The 14,120-nt window shown below is 40.3% G+C and overlaps 1 protein-coding gene across 2 annotated transcripts in view; it reads right to left on the reverse strand.

Moving 5' to 3' along the window:
- Positions 1-2,071: 2,071 nt before the first annotated feature.
- The window catches only part of CHRND (cholinergic receptor nicotinic delta subunit), a 39,350-nt gene continuing 27,301 nt past the window's right edge, over positions 2,072-14,120 (reverse strand). For both annotated transcript variants that reach the window (XM_063442845.1, XM_063442844.1), the window contains exon 12: positions 2,072-2,450. In XM_063442845.1, the coding sequence (XP_063298915.1) occupies positions 2,268-2,450 (183 nt within the window). In that variant the 3' untranslated portion in view covers positions 2,072-2,267. The remainder of the gene's footprint in view (positions 2,451-14,120) is intronic.

A 14,120-nucleotide genomic window follows, 5' to 3' on the forward strand; every position in this document is an offset into this window, starting at 1 on the left:
AGAAGTTTGGTCCTTAACGGGTTAAATGCTTCCTAGCAAAAGCACAACCGCATAATGTACCACAATCTTAAATATAAGGTACAGCTGTATAATGCACTAGTTTAAAGATATCAAAGCTTAAATGCATCACAGCATAAAAGCACAACTGCATAATGTACTACAGTAAAACAGGCAAATAAAGTAATGAAGATAAAAAAACATACATGTCCGTAAGTTAAGGGAGCAAATTGCTCACGTCCTAAGGGCTGTAGGACAGGAAAAAGACTGAGGACCTTAGGGATGGAGCCTCCTTTTAAAACCTTGGTGGTTTTCCTGTCCTATCGGCTGTAAGGGGAGGAGCTAACCCATGTGTATATGCTGCCATGATTAGCCTGGAAATATATATTATATATATACGTGTGTAATTTAATTATAAGTGTATTTTTATATTAATATATGTACATATTAATATAAAAATACACTTAGCATGACATTATATATATGATATATAGACGAATATTATATAGGTATAATATATGTCTATATATCATATATATATACACATATATAATTATTATTTTTTTTTTATTAACTTTAACTTTAATTATTTTTATGATTTTACAGTTGCAGGGAGACTGCCTGTCAGCACAGACAGTCCCCCTGCAGGCAGACACATGGACACCTATTGTGACCATGTTGTTTCCCTGTTGGGCGATCACATGATAATCCGGTCCTAATCCGCCATGGGGAGACTGTCTGGGCTGCAGGCAGTCTCCCCACAACGGGAGCACCGCCGATCGCCGCCGGGGGAACGACGGCGATCGGGTAAGTACATTTTAAATTTAGGACGGTTCAGGACCGTCGTCGGTCGTCAAGGGAAAAATGCCGATGACGGTCCTGAACCGTCTAGCGTCCTGAAGGGGTTAAGCCACACAAGAAACACAGACAATGTTTATTTACTTTTCAATGGGCTTAGCTGTGGTGTTTATTTAAAGCCTAAGGAGCTTACCACCATCATTTTATAACCATAACCAAAACCATATAAAAGTCAACCGTTCAAAACATTTAACTTTATTAAGGTTAGACTTAAATAACCTGACTGCCTTTTATTTAAAACCATTTACCACCATGTCCTTCCTCAGAACTTGAGCCTGAGAATGACTTTTGCCCCATTGCTTCGAAACACCATGAAAATATAATGAAATAAAATTAAAGGAAGGGAGAGCTGGGTCGGTCGGCACTGCTCCTGCTTCAGTACACTCTGAAAGGATTGCTCTCGCACTGCTGCTTTTTCTACTGTCCCAGTTTCCCGCTCTTTTTATGCTTGTGACCTCCAACCAATCCCAGGCCAACTTCAGTCCCCAGCAACAGCAGTGTCATCAATTTTGTCCAGATACCTGTCTAACTGACTGCCTGCCACAAATGTAAACTTCCCTACATTCCAATCCCAGACAAGGCAGATTAATTCCTTCATTTCCACAATACATATATATACCACAGTGCTTAGTGCCTGTGGCTTCTAGGAAAGACAGAGATCAAGTTACAAGATGAAAAGTTAACAGAAATTGAGAGAAGAAGATTTGTCATTAGCCAAATGTGATCCGTAGAATAAGTCTGACTGCCAGTCTGCTGCATAATCCCTTCAGGTAAGGTGAGATTTATGACAGACAGACAACCTGACAAAGGAGTACTTGGTGGTAGACAGATGTACACAAAGAGAATTATGAGACTTTACAGTTTTGTAAGTTTTTTGGTTTGTACCAAAGCATCATTCATATACAGTTACAGTACAATATTCTGTTATTTCTTTATTTTCTTTTAAATACTTTTTAATAATATTAAACATAGTTTAGAAGGATATAATATATAATATTTATCTATTTATTTAATACTAGCTATTTTGTCCCCGAGCATTATGTTGATTTGTTATAGCAGATGGAATTCCAACCAAACCAAAGACCAGAATTTGTGTCAGAAGTCCAAGACACTGCCTATTTGGGATGTATTTGATATTTCTTTCTATTTGTGTTAACTATTTTGGGGCTATAAATGCTTATTAAATGATTTATATTGTTTAGAAAATGCACAACCATTTCAATGTACAACAATTTATTTTTGGAAGAAACACTATATTCTGACAAAACAAAAAGTAAAACCAGAGACTGGTAAATCCCATTATCACTTGGGTGCATTATCTCATTGCCGATACTGTCCATAATCCCTTGTCCATATTGCAGACTGTGTAAGCAGACACTGAGCTCCATACTTACATTATCTGCCCCTTAATTCTATATTAATCTACGGTTCTCAAAAGTATAATCAAAGTGGTCACCAGGGAATGGATATGGAGGTGGCTTGTTATACGCTCCTCCCAAAAATATCCAAAGAGTCCCAATGGTCATTACTGGCGTCACAACGAAAAGGCACAAGCGGTCCACTGTCCGAGCAATGCGATACCAGTTATCTTTCTCCTAAAAAACAGGGATCAAATAGATAGATATGAGAAAAAACAGTTTAATATGGAAGAAAACTCAGATGCTAAAATTACAATATGATGAATTCTGAAAGTTCTTCTAACAATCATAGTAATCAGCAGCACATTTATGAATATAGCAACCTAAAAAACAAAAGGTCTGTTGGATGTTGCTTGATTAAAATAATACACGCATTTCTGTAAGTTTGTCATCAGTAAACCCAGAACATGCATATCTGTAAATTTGTCATCAGTAAACCCAGAACCGTCTGCAGGAGAAAGAAAATAACGAAAATTCCAAATGAAGTGACCCAAATTAATTTCTGAATATAACCATTTTGAATAACAAGGAGATTGCAAAATAAGATCCTAGAATAGGTTATCATTACATATTTTGAAAACCCTTTTAAATGCTCCTTAAAGAATGATAAGGTTAAAGTAATACATTTCTTTTAAAAGGAATATTAAAGTGTTACAAATGCTTTAGTGTAACTGTACCTTGTTAGATATATGTTCCTCCATGTGTGTGTGATAAAAATGAATCAATACATTTGTTTACTTACCTTTCTATTGCCGAGACTTTCCACCTCCCGCGACATCTTGGCGGAGTCATGATACCTTCACAGTTGGTCTAATCAAATGTTCCTCATAGAGGAGCACTGGGGACCTGATGATCATGCACGGTAAGCTCCTCGGGCACATCCAAGCTTCCCAATAGGAAAGCATTAAATGACTGCTGTCCTGCGTGGGCTACCAAGTTTTACTCGGTCAGTGCTGTGGAAGCACCTCTAATGGCTGTAAGTATGGTACCGCTTGAAGTGGAATTTAATCCTGCAATGTAAACAATGCAGTTTCCTCATAGGATGAAGTGGCCTGGATGACTTTAGTGGTCCTTCTGTGTTAGAGAATTCCTTTGTGTGTTTGTACTACTGCCACCCCCATATTCTTAAAATTTTTTTTTTAAAAAGCACTATGAGTATTACATTTAACTTATCTAGGTTATCATTTATGATTACTTTTGTCCAATCCAATGCTTCTTCTAGAGAAGTATTGGAGACATCAGTAGCATACATACATGAGTAAATCAAATGTTTGTAACACTCTGTCAACATTTAAACCTTATATTGTCAAAGTGAGTAATGTAACAAGGTGGTGGAGGGCCCCATGTGCACTATTTTTGGGGTCTCTAACCACTGCTGAATTATCCCAAACTACACTCTTATTAAGAATGCTTGAGACTACTGGGTTTGTATTGTTGTGTTCACTTCATATCCCTTTACCCACTGCCTGTAATAATATGTAAGTGCTATTAAGGTACAAATCGGACAGCTGAACTACCCAAACTACATCTAACAGACTTTCAAGGAAAAATTGTGTTTGTGGGGAAAAACTATAGACTCCACATCTTCTGTGACTCAGAGCTTTGGCTGCAACAGTTCCTTTTGCAGATTCTCCAATAGACACAGTTGATTTCATTTTCAAAATAAAGATCTTGAAATAAGGGAAAACCCAAAAGGACCTTTTGACCATAGAACTACCTCATACAATCAAAGAGAGAATATAGAGAATAGGGCCCATATAAAATACAGGGATTACAAACCCCACAACTATAGGAAAAACTATGAACAAAACCCTGTTAGAAATTTTAAACCCGGGGGGCGGAGCCAGCAGCCATTCTGAGAGGACGCACATGCACTGAGCTCCGTGCAGAGAAGTCCTAAAAACTGCAAAATACGACGAAAAATTAACTTGAGAGTACCCCTGGACTCAGCACTGCCTCCTGAGAATATGGGGAGACGCAATAAAAAATCCAAGCCGGATAGACCCCCGGCCACCGCGGATATCGGTGACCTCTTGAGGAGGCCCCAGACCACGCAGAGGCCTACAATGGCGGTGCAGCTGGAAGACAAGTACGGCTCCTTTAGCGAGGCATCCGGGTCAGAGGAGGATGATTATGGTGCCCAGTCGCTGACCTCATTGACCCACTTACCAGCAAAGCCACCGGTTACAGAGGAGACTCTGAGAAACATGTTGGGGGAGCTGCGCCGCAACATTGCAGCTGACATCGGCATGTTCCGCGAGGAAATAAGCGGAGTGTCGGCCCGACTACAAAACACAGAGCTCAACACAGCCGCACATGAGACCAGACTCACGGCAGTGGAACAGCAACTGCTTACCCTGCAGAAGGCCCACCAGCAACAGCAAGAGAAGCTAACTGTGCTGGAAGACAAACGACGGTGGAAGAATGTCAAAGTCCGCGGCCTACCCGACGCGGTGGAAACCACCGAGCTACCGCACCTGTTCCGCAGGCTGTTTAACACTCTCTTCACAGCCAAGCAGGCCAAATCTATGCCTCTGGATAGCTGGCATCGGATCTCCAGGCCGACAACAAACACCCCAGAGGGTGGAAACGACGTGATCATCCGCTTCCAACAAGGCAGAGATCGCCTCGCTCTCATGGCAGCCACACGCAACAAATCTCCCCTCCATTTTGAGGGCTATTCTCTGACCTTCTACCCTGATCTCTCCAAAGCCACTATGGACTGGAGAAGGTCCCTGCGCCCTCTCACCAAAGAGCTCTTAGCTCACAATGTACCATATCGTTGGGGCATGCCCAAAAGCCTGATAATACCCGGGGACGCCGGGGCCATCAAGGTGCAAGAGGAAGCGGAGATTCCAGCCAGACTGCAGAAGCTCAAATTGGATAAACGACTACCAGAGCAAGCAGAATCAACGACACCACCGGCATCTGTAGCCTGGAATCCGGCGACGGTGCGCCCATTCATTCCGGCGGCACAGCGGAAAGTAGCAGCATCCACTTCGGTGCCCTGAACTGTGTCCAGAGGCTGCTGCCTGCTGCCAAGTTGTCTCTCAAGTTTATTAACTTTACAAATCTACTGTTATAATTTAATAAATTTCTTTGTAATGCTCATCACATGCGCTGAAGGTATTAAACCTCTCATTATATTCCTCTAGGAACCAACCCGGCTAACCCCCCCCCCCTCACCCCCTTTGTCCCTACTGTAGAACCACTAACGCTTTTACCCTACTAAGTAAGGGGGAGCCTTCCTCTCTAACACGTACCCAGTACGCTAATCTTGATTAAGCCCTCTGGTATCTGAGGCATCTAAAGCTCCCTGCCTTGTACACTCGTAGATATTTTACATACCCACAGCAGGAGCTGTAATTTTATAAACTACCGGTTCACTCGTAACTTTTAATAGTTAAGCATTATATTAAAACAGTGCCACATTACCAATGCCACTAATTGTTAAACTATGTTGACTTTCTTATACTATCGTGACAATATAAGCTCTTCTGTATTACTCAAGCACTGCTAAAACATACCACATATTTTGACGTAACTTTTCCAGAATTAGCCTGTTTTTATTATTATTTGAAAATGTGCTGTCTAACGCATGCCATGTTAATCTATATGTTTCTCATCCACTTGCTCATGCTGTTGTGGCATCGCAAGATACTGTTATACCTATTTCCGTGCACAAGAAAAATAAAGAATTTAAAAAAAAAAAAAAAATTTTAAACCCAGAACATATAATTTTAGAAATAGGGACAATCATGGGGAAGAGAGAGAAGGAAGGAAACCCATATATGAAGAAAAGTTATGGGAAAGAAACGATTATAAAAAGAGATCTATGTACAATGAACAATCAAGGGAAAGAAATAGAGAAGGACGTAGATTTGAGGAAGTACGACCAAAAGAGAGAAACAATAGAAGAGAAAATAGAGACAGGACCCCTTATAAAAGACCCACTTACTACAGAAAGGATGAACCTTTACCCATCAGCAACAGATTCCAAATTCTAGACGAATTCGAAGATCAGGATTTTTGGAAGAGCAAGGGAAAAGAGAGGTACAAAAGAGAAAACATTCCAAACACTTTGACACCATACAAAAGACGGAGAAATTCGAGTGTAGAGGAACCAGAGGAGGTAAACTTATCCAAAAAAGAAAAAAGAGAGCGAATACAGAGAAGCCAAATCCCATAAAAGGTATTTTTAATTTAAGCCAAAAAACTCTAACTGAACATCATAAAAGAGTGCTAGCAAAAGGATTAAAATTTGCACCAAACAAACCCTTGAATCAGTTTGAATTTTATAGAGACTTGAACAAATTTAAAAGAAATATCTGTCTAAAAAAGTTTTTTATAAAAAATCCAGTAGAAACCCAATACAATCAGGAAGAGGAATTGAGACACACTAAATTAAGAGAAAAATCGTCATTTTACCCAAAACAAATGATCTCAGAAAAAATGGTGACATTTGAGACAATGGTATTAACTGAAATAAAAAAATTAGAAAAACGGGATAATTTTAACAATAACCTTACGACTCAGGAAAGAAAAGCATTCAGGGATTTAAAATCAGACACTAACCTTGTAATAAAGCCAGCGGATAAGGGAGGGGGGATAGTTTTAATGTCCAAGGAATCATACTGCAAAGAAGCCGAAAGAATACTAGCAGATGAACAGACATATAAAAAACTAAATTACAACCCCAATAAAGATATAAATGAAGTATTTTTAATTTTTTTTAATAAAGGTAAAGAACTCAAAATCCTTAATGAAAAAGAATTCGTTTTTTTAAATATCAAACACCCTAAAATACCGGAATTTTATTTTCTACCAAAGGTACACAAAGATATTAACAACCCTCCGGGAAGACCTATAGTGGCTGGGATAGACTCAGTATCAAGTAGACTATCCCATTTTGTAGACATCCATCTACAACCCCTCGTCAAAACAACTACCTCATATATAAAAGACACGATTACCATTTTAAATATTTTAAAAGAATGCACTTGGAATCCAGATTGCTTTTTAGTCACTAGTGATGTCACTGCACTTTATAGTAATATCCCTCATTCTTATGGACAAAATGCAGTAAAGTTCTTTTTAAATAGTTTTTCAGATCTGACGGAGGTAAAAATAGAATATATTTTGGAAGGAATAGACCTCATTCTTAAAAACAATTTCTTCTGGTATGGAGAGGAGTTTTTTCTCCAGATAAATGGAACGGCCATGGGAACCAAGTTCGCCCCCAGCTATGCAAATTTATTTATGGCCCACTGGGAAGAGTCGTTTGTTTATGGGCAACATAGCTGGAGGCGGAACTTGGTTACCTATGGCCGGTACATTGACGATATTTTTTTCATATGGGAGGGAGAAGAAAGCGATCTGATAGAATTTCTAAACTATCTAAATACCAATTCATGGGGAATAAGACTCACTAACAACTGGAGCAAGTCAGAGATTGTATTTTTGGATCTACATATTTTTTTTTTTTTTTTTCAATTCTTTATTTTTGTCGTGCAAATGAGATAACAACATGCGTGAGGTACCCCAAAGGCAATCCTCATGCTTTTTCGTAAACATTTGAAAACATAATGGGGTATATTAATGCATGCACAATTTTATATTTATTATTTAGTTTGGTATGATTATTCACGCTTTGGTATCTCCTGGTGAAGCTGTAGTATAACATATGCAACTCAGGTGAGGTAGGGAACGCTTGGGCAGGAATGCTTGTGTCTAGGTTGCTAAGTGCTACTGAACTAGTTTCCCTTGCAATTATAAAGACAGCATATAAACAGTTGCTGGCATTTGAGGGTACTGCACATTTTGTTAGAGCACATCGTACCTGAGATTATGATTTGACCTAAGCTTGTCTAACTGCTTATAACTAATAAATTTTAACCGGAAGCTTTTGGCTAGGCTGTGCTATAATGGGGTGTCTCGTTTGTGGATCTGCCCACTGTACATTAGGTGCTTCAGCTGTGTGCTTATAGTAAACAGGCATTGAAACTAGATGGGTTATTACAAACGAATAGTTGGTGGATGATAGTAAATAATAGGTAATAAGAAAAGTAAACAGTCCAGTTTGGGGTTGAACAGTGGATAAAAACCATGGTTGGTTCGTATGTGACGTGTAGACAGGCTGCGCTATTCTCATATATGCTATGATGCAGTAGAAAACAGTCAACAACACCTACATCTTGCTTACAATAAGGGGTAACAATTATTACACAGTGCAAAGCAATGTGGGACATTGAAATTAACAGTGTAGCCTCGCGTATCTTTAGCTATTGTTCCTCATTTAGCGTGCTAGAGCCTGTAGCAATGCGTTATACATTATGCATGAGAGGTACTTGCATGTTACAGGCTTAAGTCCCTCTTTAGGATTGCCTGTAGAAGGCTGGTCGTTTTCCCGGTGAGGTGTAGCGTGCTGCGGCCGGCCTTTTGGTCGTGGGCCCAGGTATGTAGTGTTCTTCAGATTCTTCAGCTGATGCCTCGTTGGGGCCGTGTTGGTATCTGCCACGGTTGCCTCTTCTGTCGCAGGTCAATGCGGTGGGACTTTGGACGTGATGGATGTCGCTTGGGGTAGAGTTTCCCTTGTAGTAGAGGGAGCCTGAGGTATGCCCATGCTGCGTCTTGATTGTGGTCGCAGTTTCGTCGCCCTGTATGGGTAAGCTGTTTGTTCGCCTCTCCGTTGTCGCTTGATGGCTGGCTTGGTTATTTCAGGCGGGGGTGGTCTTTGCACAGCATTCCTTCCCCCCAGTGCCGCCGCCGTTGTCCACTTGCTTAGGCCGCCTGCATAGCTCGCCTTTGGCCTGGGTTGCCGCTGGTGCAGGTGAGGGTTGTTCCGCCTCATTGTGTTGTCGGGCTGGAGGACCGGAGCCGCGTTATGGTCTCGAAGCGCGGGGAGGGAGCAGGGTTTCCCCCGGCCCCTCGCGCACGTGGCGTCCGCCATCTTGAGTGCAGTGCTCGGGCCCTCCGGCCCCGCTTGTGGTATCTCGATGCCGGCCACCGGGTGAGGACCGGGATCACCCCCCCGGTCCATAGGGGGGGGAACAGAGCCGGGACCGACCGGGTGTGCGTCTCTGGTCGGGGTCCGTGAAGCAGGATAGTGGGGCAGCGGCCGTCTGCCCCACTCACCGCCGGAGAAGGCCTCAGTCAGGACACCGAGAGTCTCTCCGCCAGGGGACTGAAGCTCGATGAGCCAGCCTCTCCCTGGATCCAACAGTCCCCTTGCTAGAAGCATCCTCGCTGTCTTTCTGCTTTTGGGTGAGAAAAGCTGTGTTTTAGCAGTCAATTCTTTAGTTTGGCGCAGGAGCTGCTCCAGCCTGCGGCCGTCCAGCTCGGCGGTCCGGCCCCGCCCCCCCTTGGATCTACATATATATATAGAGAACAATAAAATAAAGACTAAAAACTATTTTAAAACAGTAGAAGCCAACAGCTACATAGGGAGAGATAGCTGCCATTTTGCCCCATGGCTTGAAAATGCCCCCAAAGGTCAATTCCTGCGCATACGGCGCAATTGCACCGACTCTAAAACCTTCGAAACTCAATCAAACAAAATTAAACAAGACTTTTTGGAGAAAGGATATGAAGAAGAAAAATTAGAAAATGATAGAAAGCTGGTAAAGGAAGTAGAAAGGGAAAATTTACTAAAATATAAAGAGAAAAAAGAAGAAGACTTCAAAGATATACCATTTGTATGCAACTTTAGCACTGAAAATTATAAAGTTAGAAAAATAATTTCAAGATTCTGGCCCATTCTTTTACAAGACCCTATTGCTAAAACATTTCTCCCAGAAAGACCTCGTTTTATACATAGAGGAGTCAGCAATCTCCGCACCGCCCTCACATCAAGTTTTATAAAAGAGAAGAGAAAAACTAGCACTTTTTTAAACACAGAAAAAGGCTTCTTTGGGTGCGGTTATTGCCTGGCCTGTAAGAGGACCGTAAATAAGAAAAGACACATAAAACATTTTTTTAGCAGAGAGGGAATAGAGTATCAAATTAAAGAATTTCTGACATGCCTTTCAAATAATCTTATATACTTAATGATATGCCCTTGTGGTTTACAATACGTTGGTAAAACCACAAGGGCATTACATACTCGAATCGAAGAACATGGAAGAAACATAGTAAAGGGTTTTGAAAATCATAGTGTCTCTGCTCACTACAAAACATACCACAACTGTGAAATGAAAGATACGAAATTCTTAGGAATAAAAAAACTAGAAAAAGATTGGAGAGGAGGGGATTTCGATACTAAATTAAGCAAAAACGAAATGGAATGGATTTTTAAATTAAATACACTTATTCCCTATGGTCTTAATACAGATTTCGAGATGTGCCATTTTTTAAAATAGAATTTTAAAGTTAGATTTTCATCTATTTTTCAATTCTTTTTATTTTTTTCTTATATTTAAATGACACTATTTTTACATTTATAAAAGTTTTTATATTTAGTCTTTTTAAACTTTTTAAATGGATTAAAATTTATGCACTTCAGGATTCACTCTCTGTCTACAAGAATATATTTTATACTATCCCTTTAATATTTACTGTATGTATAGAAAATCATTCTATATACTATATTTATACCTAAGTTATATGCCGAAATAATGAAATGATTTGCTCCTCTACAAGATATTATAAATTTTTACTATCTCTTTAATATTGGATTGCATGCACATATAATATGCCACTATATAATATATTTTTTCATCGATAGCCATATGGTGAAATAATGTAATAGCTTGGGGTTTAACCACTTTCTATGATTCAAGTTAAAACAAAATGATTGTACATATTTATGAATAATTGTTAGGGAGGCTGTTCTTTTTATGATTTCACTTATACATTATGTTTTACCGGAAATGCGGTCCTAATGAACCGCAAATTGGAACGCATGACACATCGGCATATCCCCATGTGACCGGAAATGACGGCGAAACCAAGGAAATGGACTGAAAGTGAGACTTGAAACGCAGGGCGTCACCGTTTCCATGGTAATCACCCGCGAATTTACAAGCAGGACTGACATTACGGATTTAAGAAGAGTATAAAAGCAGGAACAGGTCCAAGGAGGAAAATGAAGATTTTTCCATTTTTACACATCCAGTTGATGAAGCTGATATAGCGAAACGCGTCCTGGGAATTTGGAAATCACCGGAATTGGACTTTTTTAATGCCTAGTCAAGTGTTTTTATAATGTTATATAGTTTTATGTAATAAAGTATTTATATATATTTTTAAACACCACTGGCATTGTTCCTGCTGCTTTTATTTGCACAAAGAAGGATTGTGGTCCTTAACCACATACGCCCTTGATCAGAGCCGATTTGGATGGCTCTGGGTTTGTAAGTACCCTTTTACTTTACCCTTTTAAGATTCACTATCTAAGGTACTGCACTATATACCTCTCCTGATTTTAGAAACCAAGGAAGAGGAAGAACTCCCACCAAAAAAGAAGGGATTAGGATCGCCTTTACGGATCCTACAAGTGATTTTATTGAGCTATATCCATTAGCTCTTAAAAGTGTGAGTGGGAAATTATTTCGTTTTATACCTATTTCTGTATATCACAGGATACACTATTTTGTTTTTATTTGTGTTTTATTTCAAGGTACTATTTGTCACATATGGACTTGTATGTATGAAACTAAGGTATTATCTTAATTTATATACCTCACATTGTTTAAATATACAGCGCTTCACTTTACATCTCACTGTTCCACAGTTGATTTCATATTCTTATCTGTGCTATACAACGCTTTTCACTATTAATTGCTGATGAACATCACCAGTCAGGAGATACATGTATCATGTTACATAATTTACATTAATATAAAATATGAAGGGGTTAGCACCTACTACATCATTCCGGGGGAAAAAAAACATTCATTACTGTCAGGTTTATTCACGAAAGTGAGAATTGTCAGAAGCACAAAGTGAATTTAAAATTTAAGGCCAAAAATCGCTGAATTAGAAAAAATCTCCAAATCTGCTATGCTTCTACTTAAGCTATTTTGATCTAATACTTGAAATTCCCTTTGAATTAATTTCTCACTTAGTTAATAGCCTGATTCCAGATTACTACAGTAGAATATACACCGATCAGCTACAACATTAAAATCACCTGCTTAATATAGAGTAGGTCCCCCTTGTACTGCTAAAACAGCTCGGATGCATCGAGATATGGATGCCACAAGACTTCTGAATGTGTCCTGTGATATCTTGCACTAAGACATTAGCAGCAGATCCTTTAACCCCTGCAACTTGCGAGGTGAGGACCGGATTTGTAGTTCTAGCACATCCCACATATGCTCTTTTAAATTGAGATCTAGGAAATTTGGAGGTCAAAGGCAACACATTTAACTCTTTGTCATGTTCCTAAAATCATTCCTGAACAATTGCTGAACTGCTGCTATCTCTTACCCCAGGTGAACAATGCACACGCACCCGACCATCCACCCGATCGTAAAAAAACTTGACTCATCAGACCAGGCATTCTTCTTTCATTGTCCCACGGTCCAGTTCAGCCGCTCACTTCCCCATTGAAGGTGCTTTAGGTAGTAAACAGGGGTCATCATGGGCACTTTTGCAGGTACAGAGCTCCATATGCAGCAAGCTGCGATCCACTGAGTGTTCTGACACCTTTCCATCATGGCCTGCATTGAGTTATTTTATGAGCTACAGTAGCTCTTCTGTGGATCAGACTAGATCGGCTAATCTTTGCTCCCCACGTGCATCAATGAGCCTTGTGCCCATGAGCCAGTTCACTGGTTGTCCTTCTTTGCACCACTTTTGGTAGGTACTAGCCACTGCATATTGGAAACACCCCACAATACTTGTTTTGGAGATGCTCTGACCCAGTCATCTAGCCATCACTACTTGGCTCTTGTTAAAGTCACCCAGATCTTTTCACTTGCCCATTTTTCCACTTTCAACACAAGAAATTCAAGAACTGACTGTTCACTTTCTGCTTGATATATCTATTATCCCTTCACACTTCACAGGTGTCATTGTAATGATATAATCAATGCTATTCACTTAATCTGTCAGTGGTAATAATGGTGTGACTGATCAGTGTATAGTGATAGATAAAACAAAGTGTTTTGGACAGGTATGGACTGACCACTTGGGCAGATCGGTCATGGACAGAGGGCCCAAGCAGTCAGGGGCCAGCCAGGCTCCACAACCATGATCAAAGATCTTCTCATCCAGAAAAAACATAATTTCTCCCATTTTCCAGTGATAGGTTGCCGGGCCCCTTCAATCTATCACACTGTACGTTACCACCCCCACCCCCCCTACCCTTGCAGCCAGATCTCCTCCCCCTGTGGTGCAGTGTGTGTGTGTAAAGAGGAAGACCTACGGGGGCAGGCCTGCCAAAAGAGCTGTTTCAGCACTCTCTGCATGCTTCCAATTCCCTAAGCATAGTGTGACTATGTCTAATGACGCACTCACGCTGTGCTTTCAGAGGGCAGTTCCTTAGTTTCCCTAAAAGGGGGACATAAAGGAGCAAAATGGATCCTAAAATAGGGACTGCTCGGTCAAACTCAGGACAGTTGGGAGACTTGCATTCAGGAGACAGTATCAGTTAAACCTTTGAGGATCCATTGCCTATCAATATTCTCATGGCAGCTAGGGATTTGCAGAACCCCTGGTCCTGAAGGTCTCTTGAACTGACGGAACTGCTTTTTCTAGATTTGGCTAAAATCCATATTTAATGGGAGTCTCTCTAGTCAGACACACACCTGTGCAACATACACACAGAAGCATCCAGTGTGGAATGTTTAACATTCTCTGTGGTTACAGGAATGCGGCACAGACTTCCAGCATGCTATCTATAAA

Source organism: Pelobates fuscus, chromosome 2 (assembly GCF_036172605.1).
Source record: "Pelobates fuscus isolate aPelFus1 chromosome 2, aPelFus1.pri, whole genome shotgun sequence".
Classification (NCBI taxonomy): Eukaryota; Metazoa; Chordata; class Amphibia; order Anura; family Pelobatidae; genus Pelobates; species Pelobates fuscus.